This window comes from Brassica napus, chromosome C2 (assembly GCF_020379485.1).
Source record: "Brassica napus cultivar Da-Ae chromosome C2, Da-Ae, whole genome shotgun sequence".
Lineage (NCBI taxonomy): Eukaryota > Viridiplantae > Streptophyta > Magnoliopsida > Brassicales > Brassicaceae > Brassica > Brassica napus.
Window position 1 is genome coordinate 43,085,190 of NC_063445.1, and position 24,715 is coordinate 43,109,904.

General features: G+C 31.2%; 3 protein-coding genes across 4 annotated transcripts; 2 read left to right on the top strand and 1 right to left on the bottom strand.

Annotated features, from left to right (window-relative positions):
• Positions 1-2,358: 2,358 nt before the first annotated feature.
• On the top strand, positions 2,359-6,899 carry LOC125581812 (transcription repressor KAN1-like). The gene is made up of 4 exons (XM_048747849.1): positions 2,359-5,423; positions 5,532-5,641; positions 5,718-5,804; positions 5,943-6,899. The coding sequence occupies exons 1-4, from the start codon at positions 5,342-5,344 to the stop codon at positions 6,132-6,134; spliced, it is 471 nt and encodes a 156-aa protein (XP_048603806.1). The 5' UTR covers positions 2,359-5,341; the 3' UTR covers positions 6,135-6,899.
• Positions 6,900-20,493: 13,594 nt separating this feature from the next.
• Positions 20,494-22,390, top strand: LOC106381694 (glutathionyl-hydroquinone reductase YqjG-like). 2 transcript variants are annotated; one of them, XM_013821619.3, is made up of 6 exons: positions 20,494-20,707; positions 20,845-21,059; positions 21,146-21,322; positions 21,422-21,646; positions 21,735-21,863; positions 21,946-22,390. In XM_013821619.3, exons 2-6 carry the CDS (start codon positions 20,847-20,849, stop codon positions 22,177-22,179), a joined length of 978 nt encoding a protein of 325 aa, XP_013677073.2. In that variant the 5' UTR covers positions 20,494-20,707; positions 20,845-20,846; the 3' UTR covers positions 22,180-22,390. The 2 variants fall into 2 exon arrangements, with proteins under 2 accessions (XP_013677073.2, XP_022552384.2); XM_022696663.2 differs by lacking the exon at positions 20,494-20,707 and having other exon boundaries at positions 20,721-21,059.
• Positions 22,391-23,008: 618 nt separating this feature from the next.
• LOC125575701 (cytochrome c6, chloroplastic-like) lies at positions 23,009-24,456 on the bottom strand. The gene is made up of 6 exons (XM_048747850.1): positions 24,119-24,456; positions 23,888-24,020; positions 23,673-23,770; positions 23,555-23,586; positions 23,362-23,425; positions 23,009-23,296 (listed from the first exon to the last, which is right to left on the bottom strand). Exons 1-6 carry the CDS (start codon positions 24,179-24,181, stop codon positions 23,162-23,164), a joined length of 525 nt encoding a protein of 174 aa, XP_048603807.1. The 5' UTR covers positions 24,182-24,456; the 3' UTR covers positions 23,009-23,161.
• Between the last annotated feature and the right edge of the window lie 259 nt (positions 24,457-24,715).

The window sequence follows — 24,715 nt, forward strand, 5'->3', positions numbered from 1 at the left end:
TTTTTTAATTTAATTTAGATCTATAAATTTAAGGTAAGTCTAAAATCATTTAACATCACGTGCCATATAATCTAAAGAATATTACAAATAATAATTTATGGAAACTAATTCTCTAAATTATAGAAAGATTAATAATTGTTTTATTTATTACTTTCAATATTTATAAACTATAAAATATAATGAACGAAATTTTATATAAGATAATTATAATAGTTTTATACTCTACTTGATGAATTGTATTCGAATATAGTTATATAATAACTATTTTAAATATAAAAAAATCCAAACATTTTTATTAATATTATTTATAAATTATTTATTGTTGTTTAAGGAATAAATTTATCAGAATTTTAAAATAATTTATAAAATCTTATAAATTATTTATAAAAATATAAACCTACTACATATTGATTGAGAAGTCATATAAGTGATTTTTTTATTACGTGTCGATCATAAATGAACTTTTCAAATTGTTATAATTTGATTGGCCAATGATTTGAAGATTTTATTTATTATAATTATATCTAAAAAGAAAGGATAATTCAATTACCACTTTCCAAATAATCTACATAATTTTAGAAATAATTATTTATGGTAACTAATTGTTGAAACTATGAAAGAGTAATAATGTGATCATATTTTTATATATTTATAAATTACATAAAATAAGAAACAAAAATGTTTATTTGAATTGATATAATGATTTTATATACGTATAGAAAGTCTTATATTTGTATATAAAGTATCATAATAACTATTAATATCTAATAAATTCCATGCATGCTTTATAAATCATTTATTAAATAATAAATAAATTTATAAAATTATTTATATTGGCTTATCATATGTTTTCAATTATAATAAGAGGTTCTATATGTTCTTTGGGATGGTGAGCTATATCATCTTTTTTTTTCTTTAGCTCTTTTCCTATTGCACATGTCGTTTTCTGATTTGACATGTGCAAGTTGCAAAGTAACTTATGAATAGTTTAAATGTAAGTTACTTTATTTATTTTAAACATTTTTTGCCCAAGTTATTATCACATTTATTGAAATTTTAAATGTCAATTTACCTTAATGTTTCTAAATTCTTAATTCGTTTGTAATGACTTACCTTATTACAATATAAAATTCCTCTTGAAATTTTCTTCTTAAACACACAAATTATTTTGGGACGTTGCAATTATACATATACACAATAACTGCCTCTTGATACTGAATTTACTTTGTTCGCTCTCGTCCATGTCAAATATTGAGTATCAGCTTTTTTTCATGACTGATGCTTTCTCGCAAAGACGGTGGTATTAAGATGTAAAATCAGTTACTTCTAAAACTATACACTATTTATTCTATATTTTGAATTTTGTTATGTTCGCACAGGGTGCGGACCGGTCACCTAGTTTATACTATTAAAACATGATACACTTCGGGTTTTTTTCAATAATTGTCCCTATCTTTCAATAAAAATCGTGTTGTTTATTAATAATATTTTCGACATGGTTATGTAATTCCTTAATTCTATTCTTTGAATATAAATAATTTTGACCTGACAATTAATTTAGGAAATATTCCAAAGAATCTATACAATTATTCGCTAAGTGAATCTGTTCATTTGTCATGATCTCTATAATTCTAGGTTTATTATATTTTATGGTCAATTAGTAATCTTAGTAAAGAAGTTAAGTGATTTAGGTCGTATTTTATCATTATGTTAGAAAATTAAAAAATTCTAACGATAATATAATAATTTAATTTATATTTTATATTTACTTTAGTAATATTAAAATATTATATATATTATATATATGTTTATATTGTATTTGGTTTAGTAATATTAACCCAACTCTATTTTAATATATATATATATATATATATATATATATATATATATATATATATATATATCACATAAGATAGAATGAATCATTTATTTTTTAAGATAATTTCTTAGGACAATCAAAAATAATTTCAATAAATTTAAAAAAAAGTTGGTAAAAATTCAAAAATATTTATATTATTATTTACGACGTGACTTTTTACTCTCACTTTAAAAATTAGAGCGTTTAAAGTATTTATTACTATTAATAAATAATTATATTATATTTGTTAACATATTATCCATAAACTAAAAGCAAATTTTATTAAATTTATAATTATCATTATCTAAAAAGATCTTATATTATGTTATCCAAAATTTTTTACATAATAGTATTCTAAAAGTAAATATAAAACCCTTTATATTGATCACGTGCTTAAAAATAAAATGAGCGGGCAGGGGTGGGGGTCGAATTTAGGGTTGTCAAAGCTTGGCAATTTAAAGCGTTTGGATAGGTTTGAATCTGATGTTCTAAGGCTTTTAACGCATTGCATTAAGCTGATAACTATTACAGAGTCTAAACAGAGCTTCTTTATCTAACGTGACTTGCATCACAATTTTCTAAACTCAGCGTTCCATAGAGTTGTGTGTTACTGCTTTTGATAAAATTTCTATTGTAGAGAATGTCGTAGGGCATATATTCAATTTTTATTGCATAGCGTCTTTCTTTATGGTTTTAACTATACAATCAGGTTTACCGGTTCGATTTTGGTTTTGGTGCTCGATTATGGTCAGATCAGATTATTGAATTGAGAACTCAGACAACAAGTTCAATTTCGGTGAAATTTTTTCGATAAGTATATTTTCAATGAGGAAGAGAGAACTAGGTAGACACATATACTTTATTACCATTCAGATTATAGAAGAGATATATCACAAAAGATGAAAAAAATAATAAACATCAATTGTCTCGAACATCCATCACAAACATCAATAAAAAACATCACAAACACAAACTAGTGCTATGGTTTGTTATTATCAACTTTTTATTTAACAGACATAGAGATATATTATCAAAAATCTATAAAACTAACAAGACTGCAGAAAACAAGAAAACAAAAGTCGCTGCTGCCCGAACGGCTGTCGAAGGCACAGGTCCATGACCAGGACCCCCAAAATAGAAGTGATTCTCACAAGCTTCTGTGTTCGACTTCATTATCGTATATAACTCTTCGTGGTCTGCTTGCAGGTTGAAATCTTCCACTGGTTGAAGGGAATTGTGTTCTTCAGCGACGTTGAGGTTACAGAAATAGGCAGATTTTCTGTAACCTTTCTCAGGAAACTCCACGGAACCCATCTGGGTTATTGTGCTCAGGCCAGAGGTGTTTCGGTATAAGATCTCTCCACCCCACTCCACCATTGTTGCATGGTTGGACATAGTGGTGAACAGCTGGGCGGGCCAATAACCAACCGGTTCAAAAGTGTCAACGCCGATTGCCAACCACCAGTTACCAGATATAGGATCCTGCAATTTTTAACACGGTTAGGTGACTACGTATTAAATTAAACAAAATAAATTTAACTTCAGATCTTTTTTCCTATAAAATAGTTCACTAGATGAGAGATTGTTAATCACGGCTAGGTATGACTACACCACATAGTCAGCCTCACCGTAGGCAGACGGGGAATAAAAACAAAAGATATCAGAGGATCTGAATTGATAGATATCAATCAAAATACCAAACAATGCTGATCTAGATTCTATCCATTTAACGAGGTTGATGGGGGAGAAAATCCAACATAATCTAGAGATTTATTTGAAAAAGCAGCACATATTGTCGCTAAACCGACAACCAGGGCCTCAGCCATTAACACCAACTACACAAGCTGCAAGATTACTGAGAAGGCGATCTGCATAGGATGAACCTGACAACATACCTCCCAACCCGCAATTGCCAGAAGAAGAATCCCAAGCCACATCAACATGGAATTTTATGAATCATGTAGCAGCTGAGGGTAGCTGAGGAGCTCTGATGTGCCAGGAGAATACTTATGGAGCTGAGATTTTCATCGTTGGAAAAAGTTTGGCATTATGCCAGTATCTTCTATCAGAGATGACCTTATTCACTCTCTTCATTGTCAAGAAAATTCAATCCTCAACATCTCTTTTTATGGGCCTTCCATAGATTCACAGAATCCAAGGCAAGAATGGAACTGAGATGCCAACTGGAGGAAGAGAAACCAGTCTCGACAAGAAGATAGAGAGGTTGTGATTGACGGATGTAGAGAATACTCACTAGCGGTTTCAACTCCCGGACTTCCAATACCAACCGAACAACAAAGAAATACATGTAACTCATCCTCCATAACTCCACACGACTTACATGGAAAGGAGGTGACTCCACGAATTTCTAAATTCTTGCTATCTGGTTGATAATTTTTAATTTTAGCTCTATCGTAATTGGAATAATATCAATTTATTACTTACTAGTAGAAAGAAAATGAGCAGTTTACTTTTATTATTTTAAACACATGAAGAATTCTTATCATTTCTGTGGCACCGGCTAATTGTTGCTTAATTGGCATGTATTATTTTTCTTTTTGTTAGTATTATTTTTCTTTTTGTTACGACAGTTTGTATTTTGATTGAAGTTTTATTTATTACATGTAATTCTATATTTTTACATTTTTATGGTTCCACCATTTAAACTTTCTAGCATACACCAGATGATAATATCTTGCATTTGCCATTAGCATTTTCAGATTTGATTTACCATAACTTCTACAACGTGTGGTTTATATGCATATGTACATTTTATCTATGCAAACTTGGTATTCAGGTTAAGATTTTTGTATTTTTGTTAGTTTTAGTGTTTTGTCATGTAGACCAAACAATATTGTTCCCCCTTAGACAAATTCCACTTCATAGATACTCTAACTCTAATAAGAGTATTCAAGTAATAAAAGAAAATAAAAAAATTAAAGCAAAAAAATGAAGAAAAAGACAATGTAAATATCTCATTGCGATATCATGTGACACTCCTAACCACACTTGTCAACATTTAAATTTAATCAGTTAATTCAATTAATATTACAATAATAAGTTTATTTGATTAGCACCATTTTTAGATACCAGTGCAATACAGTTGCTTTTAAAAAGAAATGAGCCTTATGAGGCAAGGAAAACAACAAGTCACCAACTAAGAACGTAGCCAAACAGAGCAATAAGGTAATTAATATACATAAATTAAATTTTTTTTTGTGAAACTATTCGATTACAGTATGTTAATTAATAATTGAACAACCACCATTAACTTTGTTTGTTTGAACAACAACAACACTTACAAGGTTTTCTTGCTCATGACCTTACAAAACTCACTTAAGACCAATCCCTCTTTATCAAAACTCTCATCATCAGACCCCTCTGTATTTCCCTTTTGATCCATCCTCTGTACTTCCCTCTTCCCTCTTCATGCCTGTTTCGTTTACGCGGTAGAATTGCTCGAGATTTCAAGCTAGGAGAAGCATGACAGCTCCTTGGCTGCGATGGACCACTACTCTTCATGCCTGTTTCGTTCACGCAATCGAATTGTTCGGTGTCCTTGAAAGTATGCTCCATTTAATAAGATTAAAACTTATATCTTTATCTATTCTTTAACTACCTTTTTAAACTGTTTAATGGGTTCTTGTTTTCACTTGGATCAAACGTTTACTAGGAGCAACACCCAAATCAGTTCTTGAACTTGTTAAATATCTCACGTTGGCCCACGTTCTCATGTCTATTTGTGTCACTGTGGCCATGTCTACTCCAGTTTTGACAATCAATGTAAGTATCATAGTTTGATTCTAGGTTGACTATACACAGAATATATTTAACTTTCTATATGTTTTTGGCTGAACAGAGTCCGGACGGGGACCTGATCGACTGCATGAAGATAAACGATCAACTGGCTCTTCAACACCCGCTCCTGAAACACCACAAAATCCAGGTTTTTGTTTTCTTTCTTTTTTCCAATCCATTTTTTCGTTTACTTTAACATATGCAATTTAAGAACCACTACCTAAACACATTCCATTGTGCTTTAAAAAAAAACATTGTCATCTAAACTATAGATTTTATGATGCAGGAAACACCAACTGGTCATATGGTACAAAAAGGAGAAAATTCTGGTTGGCAAGTATGGCACAGGAGTGGAGCGTGTCCCCGAGGATCTATTCCTGTAAGAAGGTCTGAAGACAAAAATTTTCAGAAGAATGAGACAGTTACTCCCAATGCCGCTGCAGATAGGGCCACTCGTGGACACCAGGCGAGTACCTAATACTAATTTAGTTTTCCAAATATATACACAAAATTATGAAGGATGATAAACATATTAGATAAATTATTTCCGTTTATTTGAATCGTTACTTAATCGTTTGAAGTTTAAAAAAAAAATTAGAACGATTTAAGAAATAATTTCAGAACTACCGTAACGAATTTAGTGGGTGATTAATAACATTTCTAAGCATTTGAGAATAATTTAAAAGGAAAATTATTTATAGAAATTAAAACATAAGTTTCAAATATAAGGCGTATACTTTAGTATTTTCCCTCATCAAAACTCTTAATAGGAATCACTAACTTAATCTGAAATTAATTAAAAAAAAAAACTTAATCTGAATTCATAGATTTCTTTTGCCTCACTTCTTGAGCCTTTTTTGTTTCTTCTTTATTTCGGAAATCAAAGACGATAATTAAATCGTATCTTCTTCCTCGTCAGAGGCATAACCTGTTCTACGTATTTACGTATCTACATTGAGTTCCTAGCTTGCGACAGATGTCAATTTATTTGCTCCCACAATCAAGAAGTTAAAAATTTAAGAAAATTTATACCCTCTACACCCCAAATCTATCCTATTTAACTGCATACCCTATTTCCCCTCCTTTTTCCACCCCCCGATCATAAACATTTCCCTCCCTTCTATGGTATTCCCCTTCTTTTAAGGTATTCACCTAATTTGCTCAAAATTTAAAATCTTCATCATCAAAAGATTGGTAAATCAAGAAGAAAAATTTACCAGGGTCATGTTACTTTTTATATAAATTTGATTAAATTATAACAATACTCTTATGATATACATTAAGAAATATTGTACCATCTTAGATCCATAAATATATAATATTTTCAGCATTTAAAATTATAAATCAAACGTTTTTTTTTTTGAACAAAAAACGTATTGTTTAAAATCTAGTATTCTTGATAGTAATTGTGCAGTTCATTCACACATCTAATAACATCAATTTTCCAAAATATAAATTTTTTAGTAACTAGTTTAATATTTAATATTTATCATTTTTTCTTAATATCTACATATTATAATTTTTTCTTAATATTTACATATTATAATTAAACATGTGATCGAGAAATAAGGGAACAAAAAAACATGTGATTGAGAAATATATTCATTGTTATTGAATACACATACTTTTTAAGCAATATCTTTTAGGGAATGAAAAAATGTAACAATTAAATAAATAGGGCCGAAGAAAGGGAGTGAAAAATAAAGCTATTAAATTTGTTCAAATGGAACTTTACGTCTTTACCCAAAAATACTACTAAGATATAAACTTTTAATTAACGCAGCCAAAACAAGTAGGCCAGGATAAACAGAAAATGTAAGAAGTATAAGTGGGAGCAAGAAAATATCAAACGTAATTGCAATGTGAGCTAAATAATTACACGGTGATTTCTTTTTGTAGGGGGAGCTGCCTCCCTTCATAGAAAGTACGTATGCCCCTGAAATGAGAATATAATTAGAATTTTCGGAGATGAGGTGGTGTTCTTAGCAATTGAATTTTAACTATAAATCTTCTTTCAAATAGTATCAAATTATTACTGACTTAACTTATTAAAAAAATACATATTGCAGTATTTTATAAAATTTTTATAAATGACTAGCGCAATACTGTATATACCAATAGATTTCCAACAATTTTAACAAAAATTAGGTCCAACGAAAGAATTTTTTAATATTTCAAAAATCATTGACTGAATTAGAGGAGATTAGAAGGAAATTTAAAATCATCCCGGATCATCTATATACCCAATATGTTATTAAACAAATAAGGGCACAAAAAAACATGTGATTGAGAAATATATTCATTGTTATTGAATACGCATACTTTTTAAGCAATATCTTTCAGGGAATGAAAAAAATGTAACAATTAAATAAATAGGTTCAAAGAAAGGGAGTGAAAAATAAAGCTATTGAATTTGTTCAAATGGAACTTTACGTCTTTACCCAAAAATACTACTAAGATATAAACTTTTAATTAACGCAGCCAAAACAAGTAGGCCAGGATAAACAGAAAATGTAAGAAGTATAAGTGGGAGCAAGAATAATATCAAACGTAATTGCAATGTGAGCTAAATAATTACACGGTGATTTCTTTTTGTAGGGGGAGCTGCCTCCCTTCATAGAAAGTACGTATGCCCCTGAAATGAGAATATAATTAGAATTTTCGGATATGAGGTGGTGTTCTTAGCAATTGAATTTTAACTATAAATCTTCTTTCAAATAGTATCAAATTATTACTGACTTAACTTATTAAAAAAATACATATTGCAGTATTTTATAGAATTTCTATAAATGACTAGCGCAATACTGTATATACCAATAGATTTCCAACAATTTTAACAAAAACTAGGTCTAACGAAAGAATTTTTTAATATTTCAAAAATCATTGACTGAATTAGAGGAGATTAGAAGGAAATTTAAAATCATCCCGGATCATCTATATACCCAATATGTTATTAAACAAATAATTAAAAAATATTAAATCAAATAATAATCTGTTAGTGATATACATGTAATGTTATTCGCTTGCTGATTAGTACTTTTTGGTCTAAAACAATAATAGTATGCAGTCGATCAGGTCCCCGTCCGGACTCTGTTCAGCCAAAAACATATAGAAAGTTAAATATATTCTGTGTATAGTCAACCTAGAATCAAACTATGATACTTACATTGATTGTCAAAACTGGAGTAGACATGGCCACAGTGACACAAATAGACATGAGACCGTGGGCCAACGTGAGATATTTAACAAGTTCAAGAACTGATTTGGGTGTTGCTCCATTTGCTCCTAGTAAACGTTTGATCCAAGTGAAAACAAGAACCCATTAAACAGTTTAAAAAGGTAGTTAAAGAATAGATAAAGATATAAGTTTTAATCTTATTAAATGGAGCATACTTTCAAGGACACCGAACAATTCGATTGCGTGAACGAAACAGGCATGAAGAGTAGTGGTCCATCGCAGCCAAGGAGCTGTCATGCTTCTCCTAGCTTGAAATCTCGAGCAATTCTACCGCGTAAACGAAACAGGCATGAAGAGGGAAGAGGGAAGTAGAGAGGATGGATCAAAAGGGAAATACAGAGGGGTCTGATGATGAGAGTTTTGATAAAGAGGGATTGGTCTTAAGTGAGTTTTGTAAGGTCATGAGCAAGAAAACCTTGTAAGTGTTGTTGTTGTTCAAACAAACAAAGTTAATGGTGGTTGTTCAATTATTAATTAACATACTGTAATCGAATAGTTTCACAAAAAAAAATTTAATTTATGTATATTAATTACCTTATTGCTCTGTTTGGCTACGTTCTTAGTTGGTGACTTGTTGTTTTCCTTGCCTCATAAGGCTCATTTCTTTTTAAAAGCAACTGTATTGCACTGGTATCTAAAAATGGTGCTAATCAAATAAACTTATTATTGTAATATTAATTGAATTAACTGATTAAATTTAAATGTTGACAAGTGTGGTTAGGAGTGTCACATGATATCGCAATGAGATATTTACATTGTCTTTTTCTTCATTTTTTTGCTTTAATTTTTTTATTTTCTTTTATTACTTGAATACTCTTATTAGAGTTAGAGTATCTATGAAGTGGAATTTGTCTAAGGGGGCACAATATTGTTTGGTCTACATGACAAAACACTAAAACTAACAAAAATACAAAAATCTTAACCTGAATACCAAGTTTGCATAGATAAAATGTACATATGCATATAAACCACACGTTGTAGAAGTTATGGTAAATCAAATCTGAAAATGCTAATGGCAAATGCAAGATATTATCATCTGGTGTATGCTAGAAAGTTTAAATGGTGGAACCATAAAAATGTAAAAATATAGAATTACATGTAATAAATAAAACTTCAATCAAAATACAAACTGTCGTAACAAAAAGAAAAATAATACTAACAAAAAGAAAAATAATACATGCCAATTAAGCAACAATTAGCCGGTGCCACAGAAATGATAAGAATTCTTCATGTGTTTAAAATAATAAAAGTAAACTGCTCATTTTCTTTCTACTAGTAAGTAATAAATTGATATTATTCCAATTTCGATAGAGCTAAAATTAAAAAAAAAAATGATATCTCAATTACAATATTGATAGTTAGTTAACTTGAGTTAGAATATTCTATTTAAACAATCGAAATTACTTTTATTATTTGAACTTTACTTTATTATTTTGAACAACTTTTTTATAGAATCTAAAGAAGAAAAAGTGTAAAGGAGAAAACCCTTGCCCAAGTTTAGATCAATATTAATTCTTTTAGGGTGAACTTTTTGTTGTAGAGTTCCTCGATCAACGCATCTGACATTCTGACTGCATAAAATAAGATATATAAAAAACATTGCATCGACTGCATATTACATAAGACAAAAAATCATCTATTATTCCAAGTAATCCTGTAAAAATATATTTTCAAAGTCTACCATTCAATTTAATAATTCGAAACTAACATTCAAGTCATGTTTCCTGACCGTGATGTTGATTTCATTTAGCGGTCAGCAGTTCTTTATATGTCACGATTACTCATGAGTGCTTAATGTAGGTAGATGAATGTGATATATTCTGGGTTATCCATTTTTGGAACATGCATAAAATGGAAACCTTGACCAGAAGTAGCAACTGTAGTCCACGTTTTATCTTTAATTATTGTTTATTTAGCTGGTTCCCTTTAATCTTTTAATAAAGGAGACTATCTATATGACCCTCTGGCCTCTACTATGCAACAAAAAATATATACGCTATGTTTTCTTGGTCTCTTAGGTTTTGCAGAAAGACATCGTTAAATAAAACCAATTCAACCGATCATAAGAAATAAATGTAAACAAACTTACTAAAGTTAGATATTTAAAATTTCATAAAATTTGTGAAAACTTTATTTGGAAACAATTTTTTTTTTCATAAACATCATTTATTGAAAATGGAGGGAGTACGAATATACGGTCTTTAATTTTGTGCAACCTTTATGTGCAACTTACTAATATATTTTCTAAGTAAGCGGAATCCCTTTAGTTCAGAGTTTGACAAAATATTATTTAAAACGATAAAACTAAAAGTCTAGAATATAAAGTTTATTAAAAAATCTATTATATGATTCCCCGAAAATGTAACAGCCAAACTTACTGCAAATTCGTAGTGGTGCAATGCATGTAAAATTACCTTATAGTGGATAAGGAGGGGTTATTGGAACCAAAATTTTTGTGGAGTTTGATAATTCTCAAAGTTGAGAGATTTTTAAGTCAAGTAAATTTAACAAATATCGTATGAATTTTCATCAGATATTTTGTATTGACTCCCATTGATTGTTATTAACTATTTTAGATTTTTATATATTTTTTCTCGTAATTGTTTCCTTAGAAGGTAATACATACAATTTTTGTTTTGTAACTCTATATACATACAATTTTTTCTAAAAAACTTCTAAAATATATTTGATGTAAAACATATTTATATATCATCTATCAATTAACAAATTGCTACGGACCTTTCTTTGTTAGCTATATACAAATATTTTCTTTTTACATATAACAAAGTGTTTTATTAATATTGACATATAATAGTTTTTTCTCAATGTTTTTCGTGTGGTGCTTTAGGAGTGGAGTCAGCGAAAAACACTATTTTATTCTCTTATTAAACTCGACATGATTCACACTACATACATAGAGAAATGATAGATATAAAATAATTAAGAACTATAAATATGTCTTGATCATATTACTCATTTTTATATAACTTAATTAATTTTATTAAAATTGTTTTGTATAATTTATTTTCTTAATAAATTGGTTTATATTATAATCGGTTTAAATTTGTTGTTAACAATTAGTGTTAAGCATTTATCTTTAGATAACATATATTTTAAATTATTTTTTATAATTCTTTTTGTTATTATATTTATTGTATAATGTTTTTTTAACACGAACAACTGTTCTACTACTCAAACTTGAGGTGGTCTGAGTAACCAGACCGGAATAGAACAACCAAAAAAATAAAGCTCTCTAAGGAAAGATTCAGAAATCTTATTTTGCGCTCATGGAATATAAGTGATTCATTGTACAATGTACAACATATATATATATATATATATATATATATATTATATTATGAAATGGCTATTATTAAATTATTATATTACTTAAATAAATGATATAACCAGTATTTAAGAAATATAAATAAAATAATACATAAATTTAATTGATTTATTATTGATTGAAATGTTTTGTAGTATTTAAACCTGTAAAATTAAGTTCTATTTATTTTGTTGTTTTATAAATTATTTGATTTTTTTAATTGTGTAATTCAGCTAAATAATTTGAAAGAATTGTTAGAAGTTATTAAAAATATGAGATCTAATATTTTATATTGTTTGGACACAAGATTAATTATAGTGTTGTTTGGAAACATAGATAATAATATAAAGATATTTTGAAAATATAAATAGTAATATAAAAAAAGAATATTAACGATTTAATGTAGGTTTAACTATAAAGTAAAAAAGTGTATTTAATTTACAAAATAAATGTTAGGTCCAACACAATGTTTCTGTTTTAATAAGATATATATTTCGTTTAAATTTGTATCATATATAGGTATCTGAAATAAATAAATCATGCATATTGATTTGTAATAACCAGACTGTATACTTTGTTTTGGTGATCAAAAAAATATAGGAGTAAATAGAATCTAAGTATAATGAAATTAAATATATTGATTTAATTATTTAACAATAATTATAAAGAGTTTAAACATATCATAGATCCCATTTCAGTTTCCAAATAAAAACATCACTCCAGTCTGATGAGTCTTAATCGGATTCCTTTGCAAAGAAGAATCTGCTTATAATGTTATCATTTTTATCACTGTATAATTGATACTTATATACTTGATATATATATATACTAATAAAGTTGACTAGAAAGGCTCAACCATGCGCCATCTCAGTGAAGGCTATTCCAAAATGTGACACGTGGCGTTGTTTCCTCACTCTTTGTTTCTGAAAAATGGGTTGTCTACTTACAAAGCCTCATATTGCATTTCATTTATTTGTTTAGACTTATCATTATTCCAGAATCTCTGCCCAGAAGTCTTTCTTCTTCGATCATGTATGATCGGAACAAATTAGCCAACAACAACTGTTGGTTTACATAACCCCTTCCCCTTGAATTCAATCAACCACTATAATGATTCCATCACTACCTCCACTCTGTCGCATTCATTAGTTCACTCACACCGCCATGGAAATATCTGAAAACTACACCTATAACTATATATACAATAATTGGATTCACTAAAAATCACAAATCCCATCAAATCATTTCACATTCTTTCTTCTTATTAAAAAAATTTCACATCCACTCTCTGCAGTTCAGTTATCTTCAATGCCCACAATGACCTACTTTTAATTGAATTGAAAGCCAAACGTTGTCCTAAACCAGTCGAGGTGTGATTGCTCCTGTTGGGGAGGCTTGGAAGGCGAAGAAAGAAAGTGAACTCATGAGTGTCAACATGCTCTTGGTAGATAAAAGGTAAACGCAAAGAAGGTGAGATGGATGGTTGATAATTTCACGAGGCTCTCTGGTGACTCGCAGTTCATGGACCATGGCAAGAATGAAATATCACATGAAATAACATCAACCCCCATAAAATTATTTCCATAACACGACTTCCTAGATATCATAATATAACATTCACTCTCAAAATGATGGCACAACACACACAAAAAAATCAATCACACATAATTGCTCAAAACATATTTACAATGAGGGTTAAGTTTCGTGCCTCTCAACACACACTATTTCCATAACAATATTACGCAACAAAGAAAAAATTACTTGTGCAACCAAAAAATAACAAAACATGTGACACCACTTACATTTCAATTATGCGTGCATATAAAATTAAGAACCAAAAACCGAAATGAAGGCAACAAAAAAGACAATCCAAAACTAAACAGAAATTCACAAACAATCGAGCGTTTTATATATTTTTGAAGCTGAAAAATCAAAGTCGTATCATAGAACCAAATAAAAACCAAAAATAGTAATTTTATTTATTTATAAAATTACCAAAAAAATAAAATATTATTTATAAACCAAATACCCGAAAAATTTGAAAAAAAACAAATATGTGCCACCACTTAACATGTGCAACAAATAAATACAATAAAAATGTGCGAGCAAAAAATAACAAAACATGTGCTATCACTATGGTTTCAACTATGCCTCAGTATATTAATTAAGAAGAAAAAGGTGAATCGAAGCCGACAAAAAGGTGAATCTGAAACTGAAATATTTCACAAATAACCGAGCAGTTCATATATTTCTGAAACTGAAAAACTAAAACCGTGTTAGAACCGAATGAGTACTTAAAATATAAGTTATATTTAGTTTTAAAATTACCAAAAATAATATTACTAAAATATGAAATACCCGCATATTTATTTATTCAAAATATTTAAAATTATTTGAGTTACCCGAAATAATAAAATTATCCAAATATTTTTTGTTTCAATATTAGAATTTATCTGGATTATCCGATATTAAATCTCAAAACTGAAAAGATCTGATTTTTATGCGAATTATCCAAAATTAACCAAAAATCAGAACCAAATTGGAACCAAAAGTTTATTGGATATTAGTTGTTCTTATGATTGGTACCCGAACTAAACCGATGACCAAAATAACCAAACCAAAACTAAAGAAAGTTTCATAAATAATTGAATGGTTCCTATATTTCTAGAACCAAAAAGACAAAAAACCGAGAAAAACAAACATGAACTGAACTGAAAACTGAACATTGATGCATAGTTTCAACTGCTTGTGACCAATTCATCACATATCTAAAAAGACAAAAATTATAAATTAATGATAAATAGTATATACAGTAGAAGTTTAAAAAAAAATAAACAATAAATTTATAAAATAATTAAACCAATAAGTATATACAAACATACATTGATCGTAGCACATTAACTTCAGGCACGTCAGGGTCCCACTGTACTTGGTTGTATTCGTTGAATCCTGTAAAAATAACTAAATTTGGAGGTAAATGACATACTAAATTTTAATGTGGGTAATAACTAATATTAAAAAAAACTACAAAAATACCATCTGGGAACTGATTAATATGCCAAAAACGTAATAACAACATACGATTATAGGTTCGCTATGTATAACAAATTTGTTATTATTAAATAGTATATATATACTAATATATAGACCTATATAGTAACAATGAACACACCTATCATCTTCAATCAAGAAACTCAGAAATGCAAGATATTTTTTTTTAGTTTTGTCATTCAAAAGGAATTAGAGTGGTGTACAATTAATTACCATGCCAATAACATCTGGAAAAATATTTAATTAAACAAACAAAATGATAATAACTTTTAGAATAAGGTAAGTTATGATTACTTACCAAAATAAGTTTTGAAGTCAAGCCTCCTCTTGATAATATCAACGAATTATTAAGGATAGAAAAACAACGAAGTTGATACATAAGGAATGTTCTTAACATGGTTGATATAGTGAATTTGAGCTTAAAGATGTTATATGTTGTCCTCGTTCTACCAACATTTTTTTCTCTTGAAATCATTGATAGAATACCACATGTTTTCCCGAAATTCATCAACAAAGTATATCACAAATTTATGAGGAATTGTTGCTTGGATTTTTTTCCCCTAAAATGGACATGGTACAACTATACAAACATATATTTGAACATGCTACCATATATATAATCCCATCGAATAAACATAACTATAAACGATATTCATTTGTACATGCAATCTAATAATTCAAAATCGATAAGGATGTATAACAGAGAACTAAAAATTAAGTTAAACAACTAACCTCAAAATCAACCAAAATCAATTTCAAGTTGTACAATCCAGGAGATGGTAATTTGATTTTCCATCTTCGTAAAAGCTTAACTTGAATACTTTGTTTGTTTTCTTGATCTGGCTTCAGTGAGGACAAAGATGTATAAGTTGTCGTGTTTATTTAGAGAAGAAAACAATACTCAAAAGTAGAAAACAACTTGAAAATATCTAATTCTAATTGAGAATTGCTTCCCCTCGCGCGGTTTAACATGTTTTGTATTAAAAAAGATATAATTGCTTACAAAATTATTATTTAATAATAATGAGACATAATGAATGTCAGCATATGTTTGAAATGATGTTATCAAGTTATCTCAATAACATCATATAAAATTTTTAGGCAAAGTTGATCTTATGTAGTTTTTCAGAAGGTATATAAAATTGGCGAATCGTTTATGATGTTTTATATTAAAACTAGTTTGGTAAATAACAAAATATAACTCTTAACAATGATGAAAATCTGTCACCCAGCTGTTTTATTTTATTAATTATTATGCATTTAAATTAAAAAGGTAAATCATTAAATAGTAGAACAATAGTTAAAGAAATGATGTGATCAATGCTTGTTATCAAATACGAATGTCATGTAAGCGTCCTTAAAGGTACGATAAACAAAACCATTAACAGTCATAAGATCAGCGTATGAGCATGGAAAACATCAGGATATTTAGCAATGACAGATCCACACGTGTATACGTCCTAGGTCGGGGTCTCCAATCGTGTATCTTATTATCCCAGACAAAAGCAGCACGAAATTCTGCATAAAGATAGCCCCCAGCATCTGGATAAATAGCATTACACTTCATCCCTGATATGAATTTGAGCTTGGAAAGAGTCATGGTTGGTACGCCAGAACTAACAAACTCCATCTGTGAATCAGGAAAAGATGAAATGGCAACACCATCTTCTTGGTAGTATCTGATCCTATAATTTAAAACATAATAATCGTCGAATATAAAGTATATTGTACTCAACTAAACAAAAGACTTACATCGAAAACCCAATTAGTAATAAAAATTTAAACAGCTATCTTAAGAGAAAACACCTAGAGATTGAAAATCCTTCATTTTCGTGTTTTGCAAGAGACGACCAAATAGGGTATTGGAACATATGAATGTTTATAGAGAAACTACTTAGAATGACTCTAAACAATCATGAAATAACTAGAGTAACTCCTATAAATTTGAAACTACTAGAGTTACTTTCAGAACATTGAAATTTACGATTTTGCCATTATTAATAATTATACCAAAATTGGAAAAAAAGGAATAAAGAATTTACTTTTTGTCGGAGTTCGACAACGATAGAAACACAAAACCTCTCCTCGTCGTCTCCGTCATCTCCATCTCCGACCCTCTCTTTTCCATCACAAAACCTCTCCTCGTCGTCTCCGTCGTCTCCGTCATCTCCATCTCCGACCCTCTCTTTTCCGTCACGAGAAAAGCAAATCGTTTTTGTCTCAGTCACATCGGCCTTCGTCTCCGTCTCCTTGTTTCTGGACAAACCCAAATCGATTTCGGCTCAGTCACATCTGGTTTCAGTTGCAGCTTACTCTTATACGTGAGTCTTTAATCTATGCTATTCGAGTTTTTGTTATTGTTTATTAGTTGATTCCAAGTAAAAAAATTGGAACCCTAATTCTCAATTTCTTCTAAACTTCAAATTTCAAATCAATTTAATTAAAAAACGTGAGAATTGTGAAAGATTCTATTTGATTGTTTGAAATTGTTTCCTTTTTGGGCCTGATGTTTTCATTGGATAGTAATATTGCTTCTTCTTTTTAGTAGGTATGGCTTCTTCTTCGGGTGCAAGAAATTATCTGAAAAGGCTGTATGATGTTGATAAAACCCCAATTCAGAGTAGGATCACGAACCATAGTTGTTTTTTGGCCAACATTCAAACAGTGCTAGAAGCTGTCGGGGATGATGTTGTGTCTGAGTTGAGGGAATCAGCTGTTGGAGTGATTCTGAAGCTAAAAGAGTTGGAATACACTTGGTCTGCTTCTTGTGTTCACCATTTTCTCGCCAATCAATTGGCTATCAAGAGCATTCATGAGATGTGGTCCTTGATAGACTGTATGCCGCTGCGGTTTTCTTTGTACGAGTTTGGAGAAATTACGGGGCTAAATTGTGATCCTTTCGACAAGAATGAGATTTGGGATGTGGAGCATGAAAGTTTATGGCTAGAGATGAACGTGCTGACATTAGAAGGACCTACATTGAAAGAGCCAAGCCCTTTTTCCTATTTGCAGAAATTAGTCTCGAGAGAAGCGAGTGATGATAGGTTTGTTGTGTCTGCTATGCATTGGGATATTTGGAATTTCAAGCAACAACAGAATCCCTTTACATTGTGCTAAAAGAGTGATGGATCCAGAAGCTTTCTTGAGGTCTATTAAAGTACTCACCTATGATGGAAAGAAGAGTTACACACTTCATGGCTGTGTTCATGCGCTCTTAATATGGGTTTTTGAGTTTGTCCCTGGTATAGGAGAGAAATTTGGGAATCGGAGAGAAGGTGTTGGTGTCCCTCTTCTGTCATGGCGGGGATCTCGTCCGCGTATAACTCATTTAATTTCTATTAGTTAATTAATATCTACTTATATAGTATTATAATATATTTAATTAACGTTTTTAGGCCGTTCGTAAAGTAGAAGTACCATCTCTTTCCCAACTTTTCAAGGAGACACACCATACCCAAGCTGGCAATTTTGTGGATCCTATATCTGAAAAGATCTACAACGATGTGAAGGCTCAAATCGAAGAGCGTCAGACCCAGTTAATGCAATAGACTCCAGATGGTTCACCGGTCCAGTTGACCACACAAGAGAAGGACAAGATCTTTGAAGAGGTAATAATAATATTTTCATATATACACATACTTTTTTAATCTTATTTACTATTTTACTAATTAGTTTTTTTTTTTAAATTCAATTGAAGGTTGTTACCAAGAAAAGGGTACAAATATAATAGCATTTTCATGAATAATAGTATTTTCAATTGAAGGTTTTACTAGAGAAAATGATATTATTATTTTTTCAAAAATGAGAATTTGACAATATTGTAAATACTTGATGAAAATGATAATATCAAGATGAGGATGATTGAGTAAAAATCTCATTTTTTGAAAAAAATAATAATAGCATTTTCTCTAATAAGCATACAAGTTTTGTTGACCGAAGTTTTGCAGATATGACTTTTCAATGAAGTCTTCTCTATTGGTTAATTAGAAAACTAACATACAAAGACTTGTTGCCGACAGTTCGATGACTTCATGTGATGGGAAGAAAAGATACTTCTACGAAGTTTTCTTTGTAAAAGTCAAATATCTGAAATATTTTGGTCAATTACAAAAATAACTTGCTTATCATAGAAGACTTCTCTAGAAGTCTTTCTTCGTAAATTTGCCATTGCAAAAATGACCTAAATGGAAGACAATTCTAAGTTGCGGTCAGATTTCACTTAAAATTTAAGTTTCTCGCTATATATATGTGTGCATGATCTTATATATGCTTAAGGTCAAAGATTATTCAGTTAAATATAAAATTTTGCACCTTCCTAGGTGCTCATTTCAAGTTTTTTTCTCTCTCTTTGCTTCAAAACAAGAAGTAACCAGTTTGAATGATATTCTCAAAAAGAGAATCTCCAAAACCTTTAACAAGGAAAAGAACACTAGAGATCACCTATACTTTGTCGAGCAACGGTGCACTGAAACAGTATGTCATGAATGGTTTATATGACATTGTGGAACTACTCATTAATTCATCAGTCCTTTTCTTGATGATTCTCATCTGACCAACCAATATAGAGTCTTGAAAATGTACCTTGGTAACTTTCTTTTCAGGTTTTGCTTTTCTTTTCAGATCTTTCTCATTTTCATTTTTTTTGGATAATCATTTTTATGGTTCAAACTAGACCAAGGAAAAAAAAACGGAACCAAAGAACTGAACCGAAACTCTCGAATACTCGAATGGTTCCTATATTTCTATATCAGAACTAACCGAACCAAACTTGAACCGAACGTGTATCCAAATGTATAAAAATAATAATTATATATTATATATTATATAGATATATATATATATTTATTTATTTATAATTTAAAAATCTATTTAACATATCCGAAAATATTTGAAGAAAACTAAATTATTTTAAAGTATCCAAACTACATAAAAGTATCTGAAAGTATCCAGATAGTTTTATCCAAAATATCTAAAGTAATCTGAAAACCAAATGAGAACCGGAATCCCGTTTCTAATTTACTATCTGAACCGAACTCGAACCAAAAGTAGATTAGATAGTAAATGGATCCTCTAACCTTTATCTAAACTATCCGTTAGCTAAAATACTCGAACTGAACTGATACGGGATACCCGAAATGCCCGGACCTAGTTCAAACTGTTACAAAAGACCCGGTCATCCATGACGTATAAACCGTTCTGAAAAGTCGGCACGCTTTTTCTAGAACTGAGTTAACACGGTACGCGTGACAAAAGCAGCTGAGTCAACAACTCGTTTGGGGGGGAGGGTGACAAAAGCAATGACTAACGAAAGGCAAAAGTCATTTTCTCCTTCCTTCTCTTTCGCTACAAAAGCAGCAGCTGAGTCAACACATCCTTTTCTAGCCTTATCGCCACAAAAAGTCATCGTTCAAAAAGAGCGACTTTCACTCTCTATCAGGTTTTCTCCAACCTCTCCGATCTTGTTAGCAAATAATCAATCTTTTAATTGTGTTATAGGTTCGATTTGATATTTAATCATGTGACTTTTCTTGAAAACTTAAAAAAGGAATCATCTTTTAATTGTGTAAAGCACAGATATGGCCAGGTCTGGGGTAGATGAGACATCAGAATCAGGAGCTTTTGTGAGAACAGCGTCCACATTCCGCAGCTTTGTGTCACAAGATCCTGCTTCTCAGTTCCCACCTGAATCCGGAAGATACCATCTTTACATTTCCTACGCTTGTCCATGGGCTTGTAGATGTCTCTCTTTCTTGATGCTCAAAGGTCTTGACGAAGCTATCACCTTCTCGGTCAGTACTAATCACCCTTTTTGTTTCGCTTTATTGAATATACTTTCCCTAAAAAGCATTTTTTTTTTTTTTTAATTTTGGTTTAGTCGTGCCACACAATTTGGGGAAGAACTAATGAAACTGATGACCATAGAGGATGGGTTTTCCCTGATTCGAACTCTGAGCTCCCTGGAGCTGAGCCTGATTATCTTAATGGTGCTAAGACTGTTAGAGCACTCTATGAGATTGCTAGCCCCAACTATGTGGGAAAGTACACTGTTCCCGTAAGTTTGTTGAATTCTCTCTTGTTGAATTCTCTCTTGTTATGTTTCTTGAAAATGTTAAAAGTCTCTGTTTTTTTGTTTTTTTTATTATTGTTTCAGATTCTGTGGGATAAGAAGCTTAAGACTGTGGTTAACAATGAGAGTTCAGAGATAATCAGGATGTTCAACACTGAGTTCAATGGTGTTGCCAAAAACCCGTCACTCGATCTTTATCCTTGTCATCTTAGAGAAGCAATTGATGAGACTAATGAATGGGTTTTCAACGGGATAAACAACGGTGTTTATAGATGTGGGTTTGCTAGGAAACAAGAACCCTACGATGAGGTATAAGATCCTTTAATGTTTATTTTAAGTAGAAAGAAAAAAACAGAATATAACTAATAGATGTTGGTTTTTTTTTTTCTTTCTGCAGGCAGTGAACCAAGTGTTTGAAGCAGTAGATAGATGTGAGGCAGTACTCGGAAAACAACGATACATCTGTGGGAACACTTTCACCGAAGCAGATGTTCGATTATTCGTCACCCTTATAAGATTTGATGAGGTATTTTTGAATCTTCTTAGTTGTTTTCTTAATTACATAAATCCATTCAGATTCTTGACGTTATCCTTTTGTTGTGTTGCAGGTTTACGCGGTTCACTTCAAATGCAACAAGAGACTCTTAAGAGAGTATCTCAATATCTTCAACTACATAAAAGATGTATACCAAATCAATAGAATGAGCAGCACTGTGAAAATGGATCACATCAAGCAACATTACTACGGAAGCCACCCTACGCTAAACCCGTTTGGGATCATCCCTCATGGACCAAACATCGATTACTCTTCGCCTCATGACCGTGACAGATTCTCCTCCTGAAAAGATCAAATATCAATGTTTATCACCTGTCCTAAAAATAACATCCTTCAAAGAAACATGTTTTTGTACTTCAATTTTAAAGTCAATAATACTTATGTGTGTGTGTGTTTTGCAAGTTATGTTATGTCTGAATTTTGCAAATTGATTTGTATGTTCCAAGATTAGTTTTAAAGACAAGTAATACTTGTGTGTGTGTGCCGCAAGTCAATAATGCATTGATCTCTTGGCCCTTTACACTCTATGATGTAACCACGTTTGTGGAAGCTTGTTGAAAGCAGCCAACTGTGCAAGAACAGAGAAACGGTATAATGTGTGCTGCGATTTATTCCACGATCTCCCAGTGTGTCCAAACCCTCGAGGTGTAAAACGGCTGAGAACTTTTAGCCTATTAACTTGAATGTCCAGCAAGTTCTTAGAGAAGAAAACAACTTAAACATTCATCCAAAATAGAAGCCGTGTTGGACTCAGCGGCTGAGATTGAAGAACATCAGTTTATTCCAAGTTCAAGCAACAACAGATCCCCACTCCATCAAAACACTAAGGAACCAGAGAATGGCTTTTTTTTGTTGCAGTTAGGTGAATCCGATGCAAAGAAACGAAAGCGGAGTGAGTCTCCATGAAAGGAGTGAACTTATGCTTGCTCTCACAGTTTCACTGCACAACATACCAGAGGATTCAACGGTACAATCACTATTCTTTTCCACTACATTTTTCTCCAGAGGCAAGATATTCGGAATATAATTTTTGTAATGCCAAGAATAGGCAAAAAGTTATGAACATATATGTTTTCGTTTTGTTGTACTTCATGGAATATCTTGGAGCATAAGCATTTGTTTGCAATGAAGCGTCCCAATTCTCATATTATTTGTTATATTATTTGCCACCATACATTGAATTTTAGACATGAAAGGTACACATAAACATCAATGTAATGATGCATGTTCTTACTGTATTAAACTGTACTAATCTTTGTTGCTACTAGCTAATCGGTAGATACGTTTGGCCAACCTTGGTCAGCCTGGAGTTTTACAAACTCAGACAGAAGCTTGATCTCTTCGTCCTGCAACCGCGGTCCAAAGGTACACTGTCCCCTCGGCGTGCATTTCTCCCCAAATCCCTGTAAGTAAACCATCAGTCATAGATCTCTTCAGATCATTTAGCTAAATGGAAAGAAGATCTCACCGGCATTCTTCCCTTTCCAAAGTAGGTAACACGGTATATCTCTTCCTCAGTATCAACTCCATTTCTGTGAAAGAGGTAAAAACCATAGCAAACCATAAGAGACAAATAACTGTCTATCCAGTTATTCCCTGTCAGAATCTGATAGATGCACACAAGACATCTCTTGGGAGCATAGAGCATTGGTTGTTCTTACCTTTGGAGGTCACTTGGGAAAAGCGTTGCTCCCTGGGAAGAAAGGACTTATTAACAAGAAGAAGAGAACAAAGAATGATTCATAACTGATTTTTTCATTAAAAGTGTTAAAAGCTCACTGGTTGAATAATGTTTCCGCCTGTATCATGACACCCAATACAAGCTCTATTAAACACTGTTGCTCCTCTTTGTATATCCAAAGTTTGGCCTAGAGATTCTACATATCACAAAACAAGAAATCACCAATACAGCAACAAAACATTCTAGAATTTTCTCCCAATCTTGTTCAGTTTCAGAAGCAGAGGACTGCTCTAAACTTCTTTATTAGTGTTACCTGGAGGATTACAGATGGGTGAAACCGCAAGAAGAACCGCCGTGAGTGGAGGAGCAAACCTCTTGATCAGAAACTCCAAATCTTTGTGCTTTACAGGAACTTGAAACTTCCATTCGCTTTCTCTTGCGTTGGCCTTTCAAACAGTAGTGCATATGAATATAAATGTCAGCGTCGTGTTTATAAAACAACTTATGTCAAATATACGGACAATAGACGAAAGAGACAGAGAACCTTGTGGGAGGAACAAAATAAGTTGCAGCAGCGAGCAGAGGCAGAAGATGAGTGAAGCCTCATCTTTTGATTTTGCAGTTGTAGATGGATGATGAAGTGGAATAGCCCGTCTTATCTTTTTAGACGGTTTAACCGGTCACCGATTTGGTACAGCTGAGAAAACCGGAATGGTTACAAGTTACAGTATAGGGTGACTTTAGATGTAGGAGTTAGAAATATTTATTAATTTTTGTAATATACTCTCACTCAATCCATTTTGTTTCGCCAACCACTCAATCTGTTTATATTCATTTTATTTGTCAATTGTTAGAAACTTTTAAGATGTCAGTACTGAAATAATTGTATTTTACTAATATAATAAGAATATGTGTAATATAGTCTAATTATGTATTTAACTTTAAAATTTAGAAAATGTATATGCAATTGAGTGTGGAGCCTTTGAAAAGACTTGGGAAGATGTTTTTACGGGCTGAATTTATTGTTTATATGCAATTATGTAGTTGGCATGTCCCTTGTATGTGTTGCCAGGAGATTTGGAAAGGATTAACCCAGAAGCTGCTATCTACGCGCTATGCCTACCAGTGGGACCAACTTATA